This window comes from Stylophora pistillata, chromosome 12 (genome assembly GCF_964205215.1).
Source record: "Stylophora pistillata chromosome 12, jaStyPist1.2, whole genome shotgun sequence".
NCBI lineage: Eukaryota > Metazoa > Cnidaria > Anthozoa > Scleractinia > Pocilloporidae > Stylophora > Stylophora pistillata.
The window spans coordinates 16,090,781-16,110,000 of NC_142530.1; the positions used below are offsets into that span (position 1 = coordinate 16,090,781).

At 40.0% G+C, this 19,220-nt stretch overlaps 3 protein-coding genes across 7 annotated transcripts in view; 1 reads left to right on the plus strand and 2 right to left on the minus strand.

Moving 5' to 3' along the window:
- Nucleotides 1–29: 29 nt before the first annotated feature.
- Nucleotides 30–12,191, plus strand: LOC111331840 (tRNA-queuosine alpha-mannosyltransferase). 5 transcript variants are annotated; one of them, XM_088741378.1, is made up of 11 exons: nucleotides 30–523; nucleotides 2,882–3,049; nucleotides 4,510–4,697; nucleotides 6,179–6,257; nucleotides 6,425–6,534; nucleotides 7,635–7,779; nucleotides 8,088–8,117; nucleotides 8,362–8,432; nucleotides 8,610–8,701; nucleotides 10,659–10,802; nucleotides 11,784–11,922. In XM_088741378.1, exons 1-10 carry the CDS (start codon nucleotides 264–266, stop codon nucleotides 10,761–10,763), a joined length of 1,248 nt encoding a protein of 415 aa, XP_088597504.1. In that variant the 5' UTR covers nucleotides 30–263; the 3' UTR covers nucleotides 10,764–10,802; nucleotides 11,784–11,922. The 5 variants fall into 5 exon arrangements, with proteins under 5 accessions (XP_088597504.1, XP_088597505.1, XP_088597503.1 ...); XM_088741379.1 differs by having other exon boundaries at nucleotides 8,610–8,680; XM_088741377.1 differs by lacking the exon at nucleotides 10,659–10,802 and having other exon boundaries at nucleotides 8,610–8,680; nucleotides 11,784–12,191.
- Nucleotides 12,192–12,464: 273 nt separating this feature from the next.
- LOC148718997 (uncharacterized) lies at nucleotides 12,465–17,048 on the minus strand. The gene is made up of 5 exons (XM_088740052.1): nucleotides 16,721–17,048; nucleotides 15,976–16,167; nucleotides 15,341–15,474; nucleotides 13,542–13,923; nucleotides 12,465–12,765 (listed from the first exon to the last, which is right to left on the minus strand). The coding sequence occupies exons 1-5, from the start codon at nucleotides 17,046–17,048 to the stop codon at nucleotides 12,566–12,568; spliced, it is 1,236 nt and encodes a 411-aa protein (XP_088596178.1). The 3' UTR covers nucleotides 12,465–12,565.
- Nucleotides 17,049–18,202: 1,154 nt separating this feature from the next.
- Nucleotides 18,203–19,220, minus strand: part of LOC111331825 (uncharacterized) — a 9,513-nt gene continuing 8,495 nt past the window's right edge. The window contains exon 6 of the mRNA XM_088740053.1: nucleotides 18,203–18,340. Within this exon, the coding sequence (XP_088596179.1) occupies nucleotides 18,203–18,340 (138 nt within the window). The remainder of the gene's footprint in view (nucleotides 18,341–19,220) is intronic.

Below are 19,220 nucleotides of genomic sequence, written 5' to 3' on the forward strand. Positions count from 1 at the left end.
CTGCAATTCCTTTTTTTTTCAGTTGGGCATGCGCTTTGCTTACCAGACAATCTCAAAGATGGCGGACGAGGCAACGATAGTGAGGGTTAGTGGCTTTAGGTGGTAGAGGAGTTGGAAAGGAAAAGAGCACGGACATTGTATTGTATAACATCAGTGCTAAAAAGCAAGGAAGGCATGGTTGCTTTGTCCGTCCTCAACATCCTGATGGTATCTTTTGCTGCGGATCTACTCTGACAATCAGAACCTTCCATGTAGCTTTCCGGATGGACCTGTCGTCATGCGATGGTAAACCGTTGGCTTCGTCTGGAAATAACACAGAAAACTGTGGTATCCACCAGGGAAAAATTCTCCTTGTTGAGCCGTTCTATGGTGGATCACACAAACAACTAGTTGATTTGCTCATCAAAGAAGTACCAGGATGCCAGCTGTACTCTTTACCTGCGAAGAAATGGCATTGGAGAATGAGAACAAGTGCACTTTATTTTTACCAGAATATACCACGTGCTTGCAAAAGCACTTGCAAGTGAGTAAGTTTGTACGTCTTAATTAAAAAATTGAAAAGATTTCTGCACAGACCCACTCTATTCTTAAACAAGGAAGTTGTCCCATTTAAGGCAATCCGTGAAGTGTAAAGTACAAGTATGCCTAAGGAAGTATAGTGATGCGCGGAAATCTTGCCCATTGAGAAATTATATATAACCCCATGTTATTTTAAAATGAAGCTGTAATCCCAAAGGCATTTTTTTTCTTCACCAATTTTATCTTTATCCAAGAACTGCATGCATATGGAACTGTTGGGCTGATACAGTCTCTTGCCAAACAATCAGTTGCTCAACACGTGTGCCATAAATAGCATACATCATTTGTTAGGTATATAATGTTGAATGCAAAATAAAAGTAAATGTAAATGAAACAGATTTGAAGAAATGTAAACTTGGGAAAAAAAAAACACAATAGATACAAATCAGCATATGGAAAATTGTCCATGGGCCGTACTGGGAGTATATTGGCCCGATGTCTTGACAGTACTGACCGAGCTGCACTCGGTCTGTACAAAAAAGACCGAGGGCCAATATTCTTCCAGTATGGTCCCGAGCAAGCTTGGTTAATAAGAGATTTATTATACGACTGAAGTTCAAAGGGACGCAAGTGCGGTATCATTCAAGACCATTTGGGACAGTACCCAGTCCAATACGGAGAGAATATTGACTGGCAATAGAGCATTTTGATTGGTTGATTTTAGTTATTGGCCCTCTGACTACCCAAGTCGTGTAATAAGAGCTGATTACTGGCAATCTGCCCCTGTAGAGTATTCATAGGTCAAGTGATCACTCTCATTCCTCTAACTCAACTGTAATTTATTCAATAATCAAGATGATATATTTACCATACAATATACTCGTAATCAGTTATTTTACTTTCACTTGGGAATTTAGTAGATGTTAGGGCATGATTGGAAGTTACTTACAGTCACTGGGATAACCCTATGTGACCTTATGTAACAAAATACACTACATCCCCCACCTGTGCGACCCCTCACCGCCATCTGTTTGGCCCGTGAGCAGGCTCTTGTGTTTAGATTTTGCCTTATAGTCCCATTTTCAAGTAAAGCCACTTTAACCCATTGACTCCTGAACCGCCCGTAACCGCCCGAACTTCGCGATCGCCTCGCGCGAGAACGCTTTCCCCCCTACCTCCCATACTAAGTGGAATTTTGTCCCCAAACTTCCTCTATAGTTTGGAGATCAATAAGCCAATCAGAATCCGTTGTTTGCGCATATATTTTTTCGACTTTAGGGGGTACTAGAGGGGCATTACTCTATGCGTCTTCACTAAATGATCAAATTTGAAAATATGGCGTCCACGCGGCCGACCCTCAAAATTTTCAGGTCGGATTTTTCGTTCATTTGCGATCGAGTTAGACCTTGTGGAATTCAGAATGTAAAGTAACAATGCTATAGAATACTCTACTTGGAAAAGAATGGATATCCAGGTCTTAAAAGTGACAGAATAAGCTCTCAAGTCAACGACACTACGATTCTCTAAGGCGATGCGAATTATGGACGTAAAGTGAAAACCGAACTTTCGGACTTCAAGCAGGGCCTGGCGACAATTTGACGATTCGATGGCCCGGTAAATATTATGTTTGAGTAACAATGTGTTCAAAAAGTATAGTTTAATACAAGATTTTGCCTCAAATCAAAGTTTTTTCAGAATTTTCAGCATAACGCTGCGCAATTTCTGGCCACGAACGCAAGTAAACAACGATCTAAGCATGATGAATTTTACCGCGTGGGCTTTTTACACGTAAGAAATTCGTACGTTTTTCGCTTATAACAGTAAATTAAAAACTGTTTTGAATAAATCTGACGTCCCGAAATATTTCTTGGCCATTTTAGTCTTGCTTCCTATTGATAGATTCCATGAAACTTGAGATCTCTTCACTCACGGACAAATTTGCATATTCCCTTTTGAAATATGATCCACATGCCTATTTTCACACATGCGAAAATATTTAGCGATTTTTATCTTTCATCTTGATTTTTGAGTTAAAACGTAATATGCACCTATCGCTTTTTTCGCCGGAAATAAGTTCTTTACTTAGTCCTCTTTCACTGGAGCTTGTTTTTTGGAAAAGCTTATTTTTAAAAATTTACTGCGCATTGTGTTTGCCTTCTTGGTTTCTCCAAAATTTTGACTTTTCGTCGGCACGTGTTACACGTAAGTGTCAATGGGTTAATTACACCATCTACAGCCACTTACGGAAAAAGTTATTATTCGTACTGTCATTAGTACATATGTTGTCTTATAATTGACTAGAGAGTTTTGATTTTTTTTCATGATTTTTCATGTTTTTGTTTTGTTTTGTTTTTCTCTTGAGGGTGTTGTTTGCTAGTTCTGTCTTGAATTTGGCAGAATTGGTGGCATTGAGACCAGATCTTGTTCATTTGAAGAAAGTTCTTTACTTCCATGAAAATCAGCTGATTTATCCAGTCAGGAAGCAACAAGAAAGAGACTTTCAGTATGGATATAATCAGATTTTGTCATGGTGAGAACTGTGAAAACAAAAATTATTATTGAAAGTTAGTTGAATTGAATGGATTATCATACATCATGATATCTTAGCACAGTGGCAACAAAACAGGTAAGCAGTACACGCCAACATGCTGCGATATACATGTATTAGACTAGACCATGTGACTAAAACTCCTAAGGGACTCTAGGGTGTGTATATGGTGGCAGTTTTATTGTGGTTGGACTTATTCCGACTGAGTAAAGTATCTCGATGCAATGTGAAAAATGAAATATTAAGTTGTCTGAAAGTTGTAACCTTGGAACCCTAAAACTGCATCTGACCAACCTTATTTATATTGTTGAATTTTTTATATTTGTATTATTGTTTTGTTCAAACATTCCCTTTGGAAATGTTTGAATTGAGCCAGTCCATGTGTAGAAATTCATAAAGCTGTCAATTTTTGTCAAGATGTATCGGATCATGTACTTACATGTATCGCACCTCAGCACTGAAACTCTAGGGTAACAGTTAGTGTGTTAAATGTTACCTCTTGATTTGATTCCTAGTTTTCTTTAATTTGGTTGTATTTTTTTCTACTTCTTCTTCTTCATCTTGTTGTCATTATTGTTATTGCTACTATAATACTTATTGTAATTATTATTGTTTATTTGAACTTGCATTCTTTAGCAAGTCAACCATTTTTTATACTAATGCTTGAAATGTCAGCTTTTTAACTCTTTACTGTAGCTGATTTACAATTTCAACTTAGTTGATATAGTTGATAGAACCAAATGACCTTGTTCCCCCCCACCGATTTCAGCACCACAGTTTCTTTAGAAACTAATACCCCCTTTATTAAATGTTTTTTACTATTTTGTTACTGGTGCTGCTGTTTGCATGATTGAGTATTTGTTTGTTTTTAACTGTTATTTTGTGAAATTTTCAATCCCTGAGAGTGACTAGCTAGGTTAGAGCACCGGATTGTGTTGTGCGGGAGGTTGACGGTTCAAGCCCCTGCCAGACCAATACTCATGGTCTTAAAATAAGTGAGGAGAATTTGCTACCTTTCTATAATCAAGAATTGGATAGATATTCTGGTCTTCTTGGATAAGGACGAATAAACGGTAGGCCCCATCTCCTGCAGGGTTAGGGGTAGGAGATGTTAATTTCCCATGCATGAGATTACTGTGTGGTGGAAGTCCTCCCCTGGGTGGGTGTTGGCCCTGAAAAGCCCCTATGGGGAGTGCTCAATTAACCTGTGTAGGTATGTATGTATGTAGTTTATGACTAGCATCTAATTTCTCCATACAATATCACCCCTGAATCACCCATTTAAGTCACAAGAAATAATTACCATCTAGAGAAGCTCTTGATTGTTAAACAAATTCTCCTTTGTCAGCTTTAAGGAAATCTATGGAATAAAGTGTGAAGAATATTTTTACGGATGCTGGGATGTGAAGGGTTAAATTAATTTCATGATTTTTCTCCTACAGTCTTGTTGCTGATGTAGTGGTGTTTAACTCACAGTTCAACATGGAATCATTTTTATCATCCATCAAAAGCTTTCTAAAACAAATGCCAGACAATCGACCTAAAGAATTAGACCAAGTGATCAGACCAAAATGCAGGGTAGTGTACTTTCCTTTGATGGAACCTGAAGTGGACATAGAAGAATACTCAGGTGAGGTGGATAAGAAGCTTTAAACCCACTTATCCCTTTGAGTGACAAGCATCTACTGTAAATTCTCGCAGATAAGCTGCACCTGCAGATAAGCCACACTTGAAGATAAGCCATACCCTGAATTTAACAGCTCAAATTTTGGAAAAAAAAGTTTTTTGGAAAGAAATCAAAAGAGATGCAAAGTCGAGTCTTGAGAAGTCTTCTTCATCCACTGTTCATCAAACATAAACTCACTATTAACACTAGCTGCAACAGAAAATACTTCAAAGTCTTACCCACAATTTTTGCACTTTAATATAATGAACATTGTTCCTACCAACTCTGACATATGATTGATCTTTTTCTGGTATTTGTTGATAGGAATTTCTTCATTCAGTGCAGTTTTTCCATAGATTTTTGCATTACAACAAGAGGGTGAGCGGAACATTGAAAGCTTAGTGATCAGGCATTAGATTGGATGCAAAAATGGAAAACTCTACATCTTTTTCAAATGTTCTTGCAGATAAGCAGCACCCCCAATTTTTAGCAATGATTTTTGGAAAAAAGGTACGGCTTATCTGAGGGTTTTTATGGTAATTTCTCCCAACAGTATCGTGCCCGAATCAAACATTAAGGTCATTACTGATGGATAGAGAAAATGATCTCAAACTTGAGAAACTCTTGATTGCTTGACAAATTCTCCTTGTCAACACCTTAGGAAATGTATAGAGAACCGTCTGGAGAATATGCATACTGATATTAGAGTGAAAAAGGTTGAGCAAGAAGTTTTACTTAGAGAAATAACATAGGAGATGGGAATAGTTGGTGAGAGGTTGAGTGACTAAAAAAATTTTCTGTTTACAGTTCTCAGTTTTCTGCATTCTACACATCACGGGATAGTCTTCAGTGTACATTTGTGTGTGTACTAGGGCTACATGATGTCCAATTTGGAAACAACTGGATTAACAAATTCATAGGACAGGCAAAATGGGATGAGGCTGTAGGCCAAGTCCAATTTAGCTGTAAGAAGACTTTTTTTTGTCCAGGCAATTTTTTTCCAAAATTGAATGAGCCTCTAGCCTTCTTACTTAGTAGTAAAAATATGGCTGGTCAGTTGTAATCGGACATTGCTCAGTCATGCTATTTTTCTTATTATTTTAAAAAGTGAAAGAATAATAGCTACACCATGTATGCTGACGAATTTGGACTAACTACCAGCTACACAATTAACCTTTGAAATTTAGCAAATAACTCCAGACCTGCTACAATTTATGTACTTTCTCACAAAACTGAAAGTTAATAAACAAACAAACAAAAAAAAAGGGCTGGGCCATCTTCTCCCAGTACAGTATACCTCTAAACCGTTTGACTCCATGGTCATGCCTTGTTAACAAAAGTTTAACCCAACCATTCCTATACTTTGTACAGTTAGTGTCCCCAACTCAAATCCACAAATGGATACTTGATAACACCAGTATTCCTTTAATTGACACAAAATTTAGGTGCAAAAGGCGATGAACTTGTTCAGCCAATGGAATCAAAAGTGTCCAGGCCCTTGTATATTGTGTGGGCTCACAGATGGTATGGTATATTATGTCAGTATATTTCTAACTGGTCTTTCATGCTTGTTAAAGCAGTTTATTATACTAAGCACAAAACCTAACTGTTGCTATAAAGATCAATGTACATGCTGAAATTGGTCATTTTGTTTTAGTCATAAAAACTGTAGCTTTCATTGGTGTTGATAGGGAACATGACAAAGGTCCCGAGTTGTTCTTCCAAACCCTGTATCAGTTGGCTGAGCAAGGATTGCATTTCAAGGTTTCTGTGCTGGGAGAAACATTCTCTGAAGTTCCAGGTATTTCTGTCACAATAGTACACTGCACCCAATCAGTATCAGTTGGGTGGACAATAGGCCTTTTGCAACTAGAGATCATGTGCTTAGATACTGCATAGCAATGCCATACTGGAGAGCAAGCACTCCTGTGATCTCAGACAGTATAGAGGTCACAGAGGTCTGCATTCAAACAAAGAATACAGTGGATAACAGATCAAAAGGTATCCCAATTCGAGAAGTCCAGTAAGAAGTAATCAACACCTTCCCCAGAGTGTATCAGCAGCAAAATCACACCAAAATTCGTTTTTCACTGATACACTCCAAGGAAGTTGTTGATTAAAACTCACAAGATTTCTCGAATTGAGATACCCTTTAACTTGTTATCTGTTGTATTCTTTGTTTGAATGCAGACCTCTGTGATCTCAATTTTGTCTGAGATCACTGGAGTGCTTGCTCTCCAGTATGGCGTTGCTATGCGGTATCTAAGCACGTGATCTCTAACTGCAAAAGGCCTATTATGGAACAGTAGCCATAAGAGGCTGTCAGAAGGTGGAAACCCACTGTCAGACCATTTTGCACCAGCTACATGTACTTTGTGAATTCTGATCAAAAGCACTAGAAATTAAGTATTTTTAACTGATTCCGCTACCTTCAATAAGTCCCAGTTTTCAAGAAGTAATATCTCAGAGAGTGGTCAAATTTTTTCCCAGCAGAATGTTCCCCCCAGACCCCCTCTGCCAATTGCAAGCATAAGTTTATTCAGCTGCCCACTCAGTTCAGATCATGCAAGTATTACATTTGCCAATGACAGCCCTGCATATAGACATCATTTGTTGGTGAATCGATTACCTCCACAATTTGAGGGTGAAGAGGTAGTTAGGTCGCTAGCTCTCTGTCAGTCCTTACTTGAACAGTGTTTTCCACAGAGAGACCTCCAAGCTTGAGACTGTGCACATGTTTTTGAGATTCTAACCATTCTAGGCTCCATCTACAAAATGTAGCTTTTACCATTAACAATAATTTTAGGTTTAGAACAGGAGGTCAAAAATGTCTTTAGAAAGTGATAAAAAAGTTGTTGTAACTTTTGTAATTTGTATACCATCTCCACGGTAACACACCAGGTGTTTTTGAAGAAGCTTGGACACGAATCCATGATCATATTGTTCACTGGGGTTATCAGGAATCTCGCCAGGAATATATCTCTATACTAAAGGCTGCTGATGTAGCAGTTTCCACTGCAGAGCATGAGTTTTTTGGTGTATCAATGTAAGTCTATGAATGAAATGTATGTTTTTATGACGCAAGGCATTTAAGCAAGGTTGAAGTAAGAGTTTCGTGCGACAAAAGCAGCCAATTTTGGCTTCTTTGTTGTCTTAACAATTGTGGTCGCTGAATACAGTTTCATTTTACCGTAAAGTGCGCGAAAAAAATTGGACGTGAACCAGGATCCGCTGACCACCACATAATCTGGGCTCCGCTTCTATCACGTTTCACTGTGCTCACTATTCAGTACTATGGTTAGTCAACATACTGAACACTACTTTTTCCAAACTCCTCCTTTTCTGCGTTCAAAGGTTGAAGTTTTCCACTCCGATTTGTCAAAGGTAAAAGGAGTAGCGGAGAGCAAAAACATTACGTATGGAATCATTTAAAACTTGGATTTCTGGCATTAATTGACCCCCTTACTGTTCAAGACAAGGATGAACTTTGTTGAGTTGGACAGGAAAGAACAGTACACAAGCGCGATTTAAAAACAGGATAGATGAGTAATGTTACATGTAGAGATTTTTGTTACCAAAGTTCAAATGCGGTGATAATTTTTTCTAAATAGCAATTTTTCCATTTCAGGCTGGAGGCTGTGCAACATGGTTGTTATCCACTTTGTCCGAACAAGTTGGTTTATCCTGAAATATTTCCTTGTGAGTAGATACACCGTTTATCAATCTATTCCATGCACCTCTTTGTTGGAAAGTATATATTCATTTCACCAGAATAAAATTATATCTAAGAACCCCAAACCTTAGGTAAAAAACTGAAGAACAAAATCCGGATTTTTACTTTATTTTTATTATTTGTGTTATTGTTGTCCTTTCCAGCACAGTATTTGTACTCAACACCTCAACAGTTATCCAAGAAGCTGCGATACTTCTGTAGAAATCCAAACAAAGTGAGATTTCATAAAGTCGCAGTAAGTCATTTAGACACAGCCAGCAGAGTTGTCTTACTTGATTGCTTCTCAAGTGTGTGCCAAGCTATCAGTCATTGTAAACGAGCGAGAAAAATGGCAAATCAATAAGACGCCGTAGTTGTGGTTTTCAGGGAAACGTGTGGCGTTTTAAGGTGGTTCGTACCGGTTTTCATCTTTTTGATGGTTTGTAACTTTGAAAGCATACAACAGAAAGGCTGACCAAGGCCAGTTGAACACTTTTACGGGGTTGAATTATATAATTATTGGTTATCCAAAAATAGGTGTCATTTCGTCAGTAGCAGTTTCCATGGCAACGCTTTCATAGGCTTATTCAGACGCATTTTTTAGCTGGTGGCTTAAATAATTCGAAAACTAACCCGGTGACCCCGTGATTTTTTCCAGTGATTGCTTTTGGCACTTGAAAAGGAAAATGCACAAAGATAATTAAAAAATTCTACGGAGTGGAATTTCAGAAAATCTACAAAAAAGGCAATTTTCACACATCGCAAATTTCCTTCCGTAGAATTTTCTAGTTTTTTTGTCTGATTTCTTTCGACGTTATTATCATATTGGAACAATAAAAAGAAGGGGTCACCGGACTTGTTTTCATGCAATAGCTTTCGTGAGTTTAGCAGTTTCCACGCGCGTTCTCGCGCATTTAAAAATCTGAATTCTATAAGATCGACATTTGCTCAGGATCTGTTATAGCTACCGCTGACAATTGCGTGTGCTCGCGCGAGCACATACGATCCGATGTTTACAGACGTTTACTGCTAAGAAAATCATTAAACAGCTGTCAAAGACAGCCTCCCGGGCTCATCTTAAAAATCCTACACACGACTTCTGGCTATATGGTCTTCCACTTCAGTTAGATTGTCCTTCACTCGAGTTCTTTTTTCGCCGTCGCAAGATTTCAAACTGGTTGAATATTTTTTTTTGATGTGAAGTAAAGCAACCTTTACTTCTCCCAAAATCGTCTTCTTTATCTTAGTTTCTATCTCCTGCATTCACAGTGGTCGCTCAGCTTATCAAATACACATTCTTAAGTGAACCCATCACAAAAGTAGAAAAAAATCCTCGCGCCGCCATCTTTGTTTTAAATTTTCGTCTATAAATCGCGCGCTTCTTTCGCACGTTTCTCTCGCGCGTGACGCAAGAGGTATCTGTTCCCCGCGCGAGGAAACTAGTACGAGCCACCTTAACTTTGTCTTCGCGCTCCCGCTATTTTTCGCGCGCTAACTTCTCCGCTCGTCTCCAATGACTATAAGCTGCTACTGTAATTCTAGAAGAATTCGCCCAGGATCTCCGAGAAGAAACCTGACTGCTTTTGCGCGACTTGATCTAGTTGACTGACTGTATGCAAGTGATCACGTCACGCGTAGGGTAAAATCCAGCCTGTGTGTAGGCATTCATTATTAACGCTTCACACGAGTGCCCGTTCGCCCACCATAACGTGAGCAACGTGAACCGGCGAGAGGTCTGCAAGGGAGCTAGCATTGGTAATGAGTGCCAGACACCCGTCGGGCAAACCTCTGTGACTTGTTCCAAATCTTTCCGCGGTCGGGGAGCGCCAATAGCGAGGGCTAGTTGCAGGCTAGTTTTATCCTTTTTGCAAGACGTAAACCGCATAGACTAGTTACTGTGGGCTTAAAATTGGCAGAGCTTTACTTCCCAACGCGTCTCTGCATACGGAAAGCTTCGTTGTGGTATATGGATGCTCCCGACTGGATTTTAGCAAGATCGAATGTAATTGTTTGGGTATCGTAGTCAAAGATGCCATCAAAAACGATTTAATGGCTTCCTGTGAATTATAGGGGTTCGGGGAGCGCGGGCTCCGGTTCCCGAACAGGGGCTGGTAATCAAGCCAAAGTTCAACAGAGCGAGATAAAAAAAAAAAACGTGACTGCTATGCGATACTTTTCCCGGGAAAATTTTGAATCATTGTTATTGACGCTAGGAGGTCCCGTCTTCCCTTTTGGCTCGTGGTTTCAGGACGCGAGGTAATCTCTTGATGGGGCGATCGTTGTCTTCAAACCTTTGGGAGCTAAAACCTCGCATTTGATTTTGAGAGGTATACATCCACTTTGAGCGAATTTATAGGGTATGTAGATTTGATCGATTTTCGTGAAATTTCGCCACAACATTCCAGGGATAATGACGAACAAAAACGTGTCAGGAAATTTTGAATTTTGAAATATTTTTCACGTTGTGTCCATTTACACAACACGTTTTGCATATTTAACGCTACTCTGAATTAAGTGCGGATATCTAGACAACCAATCAGAACATCGGAATAGCCTGACATTTTTTGTTGAGTGACGCCTTGTGAATAAGACTGTGCAGCCATTTTGTTTGTGCAGCGGGATCCGATACCCGGTAAATTCAATAGAAGGACCCTTGGTCGTTTCACGACTTACTGGCTCCTGTTACTCCCTAAATAATAATAATAATAACAAACGCCTAAATTGTATTTTTATCGTAAACTGCATTTACTAAGCTTTCTCTTGAGGTCTAGTTTGTTGGGGTTTTCTTGAAACTAGCGCGCGTACGAATTTAAGTAAACCACGACGGCGACGGCGACGGCAACGAGGACGCGGCTAAACAAAAGATCTAATGGGCAGAATGGCCAGTAACTCAGCACGTGCATTTTAAAACTTTGTACATTTCTCAGCCTTCCTTTGCAAAACAACAACGTGAAATCACCAAAACTGGCGTCATCTGCAAATGGAAACCACGACGGCACATTAATTTAATTTCCATTTGGAACTCCAAGATGCTTATATACGTTATGCCGAAGTTAAGGTGTGTCGCCGTAAGAGACGGTAGACACATGCAGCCATTTTCGAAATTCTACCTAAACACAGAAATTCATTTTTTAATCAACGTTTACCCTAGCGTTACCGTCCTGATTGCTTAAGGTCCCTGTTAGTAGTGAGGCCCTCTATCGTAGAAGGATTCCCAACCACACGTTCACTAGTTGCAATATATACAATGAAAAATTAACTTATGATTCCCGAATTCTATAGCAATAGAAAAAAAAAAAAAAATTAAAGAAAAATCTAACACTGACTTTATGTTGCAGGTAGATTATGAACGATTTACGTGGGAAAAAGTAAAGGATTCGTTCTATAAACTCTTATCACCAGTGGACCAACATGTCAATGAAACCCGATGCTTATCGTGCGATAGTCTTGAATCGTTGAATCACCAGACACTTGGCGATCCTTATTATTCGGAGAGATGATGGCACATCAATGTATATTTCTATCATGTCGTCAAAGCGATCAGTTGCTTAAGTCTTGTTTAAAAAGACGATACCCTTCTAGAATGAATGCTCTCATTAACGCGAACTGAATTCTGGGAGCCGTATTTGAATTCCACTCGAACTACGACCGATCCACCACTGCTCTGAAGCAAGCATACTCAATTTGTCTTCGTTTCTAATTTTTGTGATGACATCATAATAAATAATAATATTTATTACACCGCATCAATGAGTAGTATTTAAGATCGAACGGTGATAAAAATAAAAATGGTAGGCAATGCTCGATCTTAAGCGCCAAGAGCCAATTAAGTAAAAACAACCAAACTGCCTAAAGCGCGTGAGAACGCAGCCGACCAAACCGTAGTTGCTTTGAGTTTTGCATCTGATTGGTCGAGAGAGTGGCGCGAGTTTCCAGGACCAATCACAGAACAAAGTCTGCAATCTCGGATTACTTTCCACACCGTCTTGAAAATTGTTTTCTATGCTCAGAGAACATACTTTAATTCATTAGCCCTAAATTGCCATTTTATTCCCTTTTTCATCATTTGATACACGAAGGACAATCTTGTGAAAAGTCTATGAATCTTATTGCAGCCACACTAATTACCGTTGCACTTCTTGTGGTGAACTTGAAACGCAAATACAGTGGTAAGTTTCGGTAGCTTAGGATCATCGATTTTATAATGCTCTACTTTTGCCTCGTGGATTTTGGTCCACAAGCCTTTATCTTCCAGCTCTTTCATGGGCTTTACGAAGTCAGGAATTTCCTTGGTTCGCACGTTAAAGTAGATAACGCCTCCTGTTAAAAAACAAACAGAATGAATTTAACCAACAGAACCGAAAAACAGCTTTAAACATCGATCTTTTGCTTTGTCTAAGACTTGTGGTTAAAAACCAAAAACAAAAACAAACAAAACCAAAATAAGTAAGTCAGGTCTTTTTAAATATTCCGCAACCTTGATTTCAAGCTTGGTAAATGACGCCTTCTAGTATACTTGTATACTTAAACAGTGGATAGCGTTGAGGGTGCGCTCTGATTGGCTATTCAAACTCCAAAAATCCTATCCTATTCACCTTGGAGCAATCCGCGCCCGAAAGTATTATAAATCGTTGCATGAACAGAAAATTTAAAACCATTTTTAAGCGCTTTATTCTCGTTCTGTTTTGATTTATTAAAAAAAAAAAAGGTTTTCTCCTAACGTGTTGGTGGCCGAAACAGCCACCACTAGCCACCTGCACTTCTTACTTATTTTATCCCTCAGTTAGTCCGTGCTCTCTCTCTCTCTCTCTCTCTCTCTCTCTCTCTCTCTCTCTCTCTCTCTCTCGATCTCGAGCCTTTCGCGGCCATTACAATCTAAGATGGCGGCAATTTTTCGCTAACAAATACTGGGCACTCGCTCGCCTAAATTACACCTCATCTGCAGACTACGTACATAATAGCCAATACTAAGGGCTGGGGGTCCTGACAATTCACAGTTGATACCCATTGAGACCCTCTTGGTAAGAAATCCTTGATTTCCCGCATTTGGCATGGTTTAGAGGAAAGATGAAAGAAAAGGAAATCACCACACTTACCATGGCGAATTACTCTCATCATCTCATAAAAGGCCGGTGCATGAATATGTCCGTAAGCTGCTGTAACCACTCCAGATGAAATTATGGCATCGTATTCACCATCCTCAAGACCAGGGGTCCGCGCCTCCGTGATATGGGCACATATGAACTTGGTGTAACAGCCCTTCTCCTTGGCTACATCCAACATTTTTGGGGTGAGATCTAGGGCGTCTACGTTAGTGTAGCCCTTCTTTTTCAGCTCTACTCCCAGAAGTCCAGTGCCGGCTCCCATGTCCATTACTCTGACCTCGGAATTCGGTTTGTCTGGCATGGCTTTCTTAATTGCTATGTCGAACTCTCTAACCATGGGTTCATGTTTGACACATCCCGCGGACATGAGATCCTAAAAAAAAAAAGAAATAAGTATAAAGTCTTGGAGGCACTAGCGAAAATTCAGAACCCTCTATGAGAAGCAGGGGATTCAGATCGAGGCACGTAAGGCTGTAAATGATTTAGCTATATTTTTGTTTCCTTGTTGGAATTAATACTTCAATTTACATCTTTATCACCTCTAAACTAGAAGTGCGTTCCACATACAATACTGAGTTAAATTGAATGTAAGAGCTTAAAATGTACCTAAACCCAAAATTTTTTTTCGCTTAACGAAATAAGCGTACTTTTAGGAGTATTTCTGTGCAAACATTTTTTTATTTGCTTAAATCTTCAATCTTCTGTGCCCAGTCAAAATACGGAAAATCTGCCGCCATCTTGGCCCACGACCGAGTTTAAAGAGGAATGGTTCTAGCGGGTAATGTGACGTCAAATCGAGAACACGAAAGTTTACACTTCGCACATTTTCACTTGTTTGGGAAAGTTGTAGTCGATATTGTCCGAAAATATGCCGACGAAGTGTGTCGTACGAGGATGTAGCAACGTGCGAAATTTGCAAAAGGGTATCGCGCTTCAGACATTCCTCATATAACACACCTAGTCGGCATATTTCGGACAATATCGACGACTACCTCCCCAAACAAGTGAAAATGTGTCAAATGCAGACTTTCGTGTGCTCGATTTGACGTCACAATACCCGCTAGAAACCATTCCTCTTTAAACTCGGTCGCGAGCCAAGATGGCGGCCGATTTTCCGTATTTTGACTGGGCACAGAAGATTGAAGATTTGAGAAAATAAAAAAATATTTGCACAGAAAGTATGCTTATTTCGTTAAACGAAAGAAAATTTGGGGGTTTAGTGCACTTTAAAAAAGGAAAAATAAAAAAAATAAAATAAAATAAACCAACGTTATCCCCACGGCATCCTTCCTTTGCCGGTGGAAATTTATACTCCGTGGTCGAGAGAGGTTCATAGCGCTGTTGGTTTGATGTCTCCCCATCCCCCCCCCCCCCACACACACACACACACACTCCCCCCTCCCCCCGCCCTCAAGGAAAGAGCTGAGACGCGTCAAGAAGAGGTTTACCGAGTGTGGTACCATTGATATCCGCGCAGACCTCACCCTCTCGCGTGCTTGTGTTGCTCAAGGCCTCGTACTTTACCGAGGGTGAACAAACGCTCGCGCCGAAGCTGGAAAGGCTTTCATTGGCGCTTCGACATAAGTGCCAGAAGCTACGTTTCAAGCCTACAGCCCTGCGACCAATGAGTGTGTGCGAGGGTTCTAACAACAAAATGAGACTCCTCTCGTGGGCTTCGCCGCTGGTGTCAGTGTGTGCTAATGAGAGCTTGCCTGCACGCTATCTAAGTCAAAAAAATAAAAAAAACTACCGCTCACGGTAATCTCTTGCGACCGTATCTAGATACGTACCCTGTCATAAGCGGGTGCCCACTTATCATAGCATTCCTCAATTTCTTCCTTCGTTGATCTTTCATGTAACGTATGCAGTCCGCCGGTAAAGTACTTTTCGTATCCCCCTCTTGCTTCTCCTGGAGTGGTGAACTCTTACATAATAAAGAAGAATAGATTTATTACAGCGTATCTATGTATTAAATAAGATCAAAATGCGAAAAAAATAGAAATGGTAGGCAATGCTCGCTTTTGAGTACCTTTCGATCGAATGTCCTAAACTCAAGTAATCACAACGGCTGAGAAAAAAGGAAATAAAGCTCTAGGAGCCAGTCAGAACTCTTAGCAAAAACAACCAAACCGCCTAAAGCGCGAGAATACGCAGGCGAAGTAGTCCTAGTTGCTTTCAGGTTTGCATCTGATAGGTCCAGAGAGCGGCGCAAGTTTCCAGAACCTATCACAAAGCAAAGTGTAGAATCTCCGATTACTTTCCACACTAAATTGTAAATTGTTTTGTATACTTACATAGACAACACAATTTAATTTGTTTGCCCTGAATTGCCATTTTCTTTCCGGTATCACCATTTACTACTATTTGTTTCACGAAGCACACACTTGACAAAAGTCTAGTATCTTATTGCAGCCACACTAATTACCGTTGCACTTCTTGTGGTGAACTTGAAACGCAAATACAGTGGTAAGTTTCGGTAGCTTAGGATCATCGATTTTATAATGCTCTACTTTTGCCTCGTGGATTTTGGTCCACAAGCCTTTATCTTCCAGCTCTTTCATGGGCTTTACGAAGTCAGGAATTTCCTTGGTTCGCACGTTAAAGTAGATAACGCCTCCTGTTAAAAAACAAACAAAATGAATTTAACCAACAGAACCGACAAACCGCGTTAAACATTTTTATGAGCTCTATAATCTTTTTGTTTGAATTTATAGTAAAGCAGGTATTCTCCTCATGTGTTGGTGGCTAACAATATATTTTTTTCTTGTTGCGCTCGGTAAACACCCACCACTTGCCACTTCCACGTCGGTAAATTCTTGTTAGTTATTTTATCTCGCACTTACTCCATGCACTATGATTGGTCAATTTAGTCGGGATGTATTTCACTGTATAGCCCGCAAAGTTCGAGAGTTGGTTAAAATAATAATCTTTCCCCCACTTTATTTGAACTCACACAAAGAGAAGGACCTTACTAGCCTCTTCATCTCGGTCCGTACTGTAAGAAATGAACCCTCGTTTTAACCACTCGGACTTATGGCCCGCTTGTTATCAGCTTAATATTCACTCCACCACCCCTGCCCCTCTCCTCACTCTTGACCGTCACTTTGATTTGCTGCAGTTGGCAAGGCTCAGAGAAGAAAGATGAAAGGAAAGGAAATCACCACACTTACCATCGCGAATTACTCTCATCATCTCATAAAAGGCCGGTGCATGAATATGTCCGTAAGCTGCTGTAACCACTCCAGATGAAATTATGGCATCGTATTCACCATCCTCAAGGCCAGGGGTCCGCACCTCCGTGATATGGGCACATATGAACTTGGTGTAACAGCCCTTCTCCTTGGCTACATCCAACATTTTTGGGGTGAGATCTAGGGCGTCCACGTTAGTGTAGCCCTTTTTTTTCAGCTCTACTCCCAGAAGTCCAGTGCCGGCTCCCATGTCCATTACTCTGACCTCGGAATTCGGTTTGTCTGGCATGGCTTTCTTAATTGCCATGTCGAACTCTCTAACCATGGGTTCATGTTTGACACAACCCGCGGACATGAGATCCTAAAAAAAAATAGAATAAGCATAAAGTCTTGGAGGCACTAGAGATAATTCTCTTGTATGGGTAGCAAGGAATTGGGATGGAGGCACGTAGGGCTCTGGTCATTTTTGTTTTCTTGTTGTAATTAATAATTCAATTTACAATTTTATCACTTCTAAACTATCAGTGCATTTCACATACTATACTAAGTTAAACTGAATGTAAGAGCTTGAAAAAACAAAACAAACAAACAAAGACAAAAAAACAAAATAAAGGAACGTTTCTCCCCACTGCATCCTCTCTTGCCGGTGATAAAATATCCGTGGTTAATCATTTCGAAATCATTGGTCAAGCACTGGTTGAATTTTTTTATCAAGAGGAGACCGCCATGTTACTGTTCAAATTCCCAAAGGGAACGGACGATGCCTCTTAGAAAAGGAACTGGTTAAAGAACAGCAAGTAAACTGGGGATCCATTAGGAAGATAAGTTTTGAGTTAGACAACGTTTTATCTGGACATTAATCTTCAAGGATGAGTTAGGTACTATGCTAGACGTTAAGGCTAAAGTATTCGTCAAGACCGAATCAAAAACGAAGTTTTTCAAACCGCGCCAAGTTCTGTATGCTTTAAAAGGTGCCACTGAGCAAGAATTGGATCGCTTAGAAAACATGGGAGTAATCGGAAAGGTGCGCTACTCAGAGCGGGCGGCTCTGATAGTTCCTGTCGTTAAACCAGATAATTCAATTAGAGTTTGTGGGGATTACAAAGTCGCCGTCAATTCCGTTTTGGAGGTTGACCAACACCAATTGCCAAACCCCGAAGGGTTATTTGTGGAATTAAAGGGACACGGTCACGGTCTGCGCATGCTCGTGTAGCCGATTGAAACTTGAAAAAGTCATCCTGACGTCTAGCGGAGGATCCGGACATGGCGGTAAACGCACTAACTCAGGGCAAAAACGAAAGGTTGAAGACAGAGGGGAATACAAGAAAGCGTGGCTGAGGAACCATCAGCGTATTTATGTGGAAGAAAAGACATTTAAGTTGTGGCTGCAGGAAAAATTTGATGCAAGTTGTGAGTCGTTCAGCGCGGACAGCGATTTTACTGATAGGAAAATAAATAATGCTAGATATCACACACATATGTAGCATTTGCGAGGCAGATGTTTATTCTACTACACATTATAATTAGAATACAGGTAAGCCTCAGGCGAACTCTACGGCTTTCGTAAATATAGGCAGATGACGACTGCTCGTTCGAATCCTGAAGAAAGGAAATACACAAATTATTTCGTATGCATTTTGGACATTCGATCCACAAAAGAAGTGAATATATACAACTTAATATGCGTGTATTCAACTTTATATGCATACCCTGTTTCTGCAAGGTTTATTGCTTGTTCCACAATTACATTCATCTGTACACAGCACGTTTCTCCCTTTGCACGGGCACCCACGAGAACTATTTTCTTTGCGCTTCGTCGTACAAGCACTTTTACATTTACAAAAGATCACGGAAGGTTCCTCAGTAAAAGAAATTCACTTTCATGAGCATTTGCTTTGGATAAACTTGATTTAAATGCAAAATATATACAGAATTCTTGAACTCACTGATATTTCCGTAATGGCCGTCGAGCGTGACAAGTCTCGGAGAGAGTGTATGCTACCGCGCATGTCAACCCGTGACAGTGTCCCTTTCGGTGGGGGATAGACATTCAGTAAGCTAGATTTACCTAGGGCTTACCAACAAATTCTTTTAGATGAGGATTCAAGGGAGTTTGTTACCATAAATACTCACAAGGGTCTATATAGACCCTCTCGTTTGCCTTTTGGGGTATCCTCCACTTTAGCTTTCTTTCAATCAAAATTTGAGCAAGTACTCCAAGGTATACCGATGGTCGTTCGTAGAGAAGACGATATTTTGATATCGTAGAAAAATGACCAAGAACACTTCATTCATCTTAATGAAGTTTAAGCTAGGGTGGAAAGCGCTGGCTTGAGGTCAAAAGTTAGCAAATGCAAATTCAGGTATGGTCGGAGAACAACTCTGGAAACGCCATGTTGACCAGATGCATCAAAAGCATGTAAGCAACCAAGGCAGGAAACCAGAAATTATTGTAACACTTTCAAGCGATATTGTTGAC

Bases quoted from the DNA above. Each gene is read 5' to 3' on its own strand.
- LOC111331840 (XM_088741376.1), top strand. From the start codon at position 264: ATGGACCTGTCGTCATGCGATGGTAAACCGTTGGCTTCGTCTGGAAAT. The intron at 6,535-7,634 runs GTATTTCTGTCA...GTAACACACCAG, and splicing joins AACATTCTCTGAAGTTCCAG to GTGTTTTTGAAGAAGCTTGG. The intron at 7,780-8,087 runs GTAAGTCTATGA...CTGCGTTCAAAG, and splicing joins GAGTTTTTTGGTGTATCAAT to GTTGAAGTTTTCCACTCCGA.
- LOC148718997 (XM_088740052.1), bottom strand. From the start codon at position 17,048: ATGGCAATTAAGAAAGCCATGCCAGACAAACCGAATTCCGAGGTCAGA. The intron at 16,168-16,720 runs GTAAGTGTGGTG...GTTTTTTAACAG, and splicing joins GATGAGAGTAATTCGCGATG to GAGGCGTTATCTACTTTAAC. The intron at 15,475-15,975 runs GTAATTAGTGTG...TTATTATGTAAG, and splicing joins TCACCACAAGAAGTGCAACG to AGTTCACCACTCCAGGAGAA.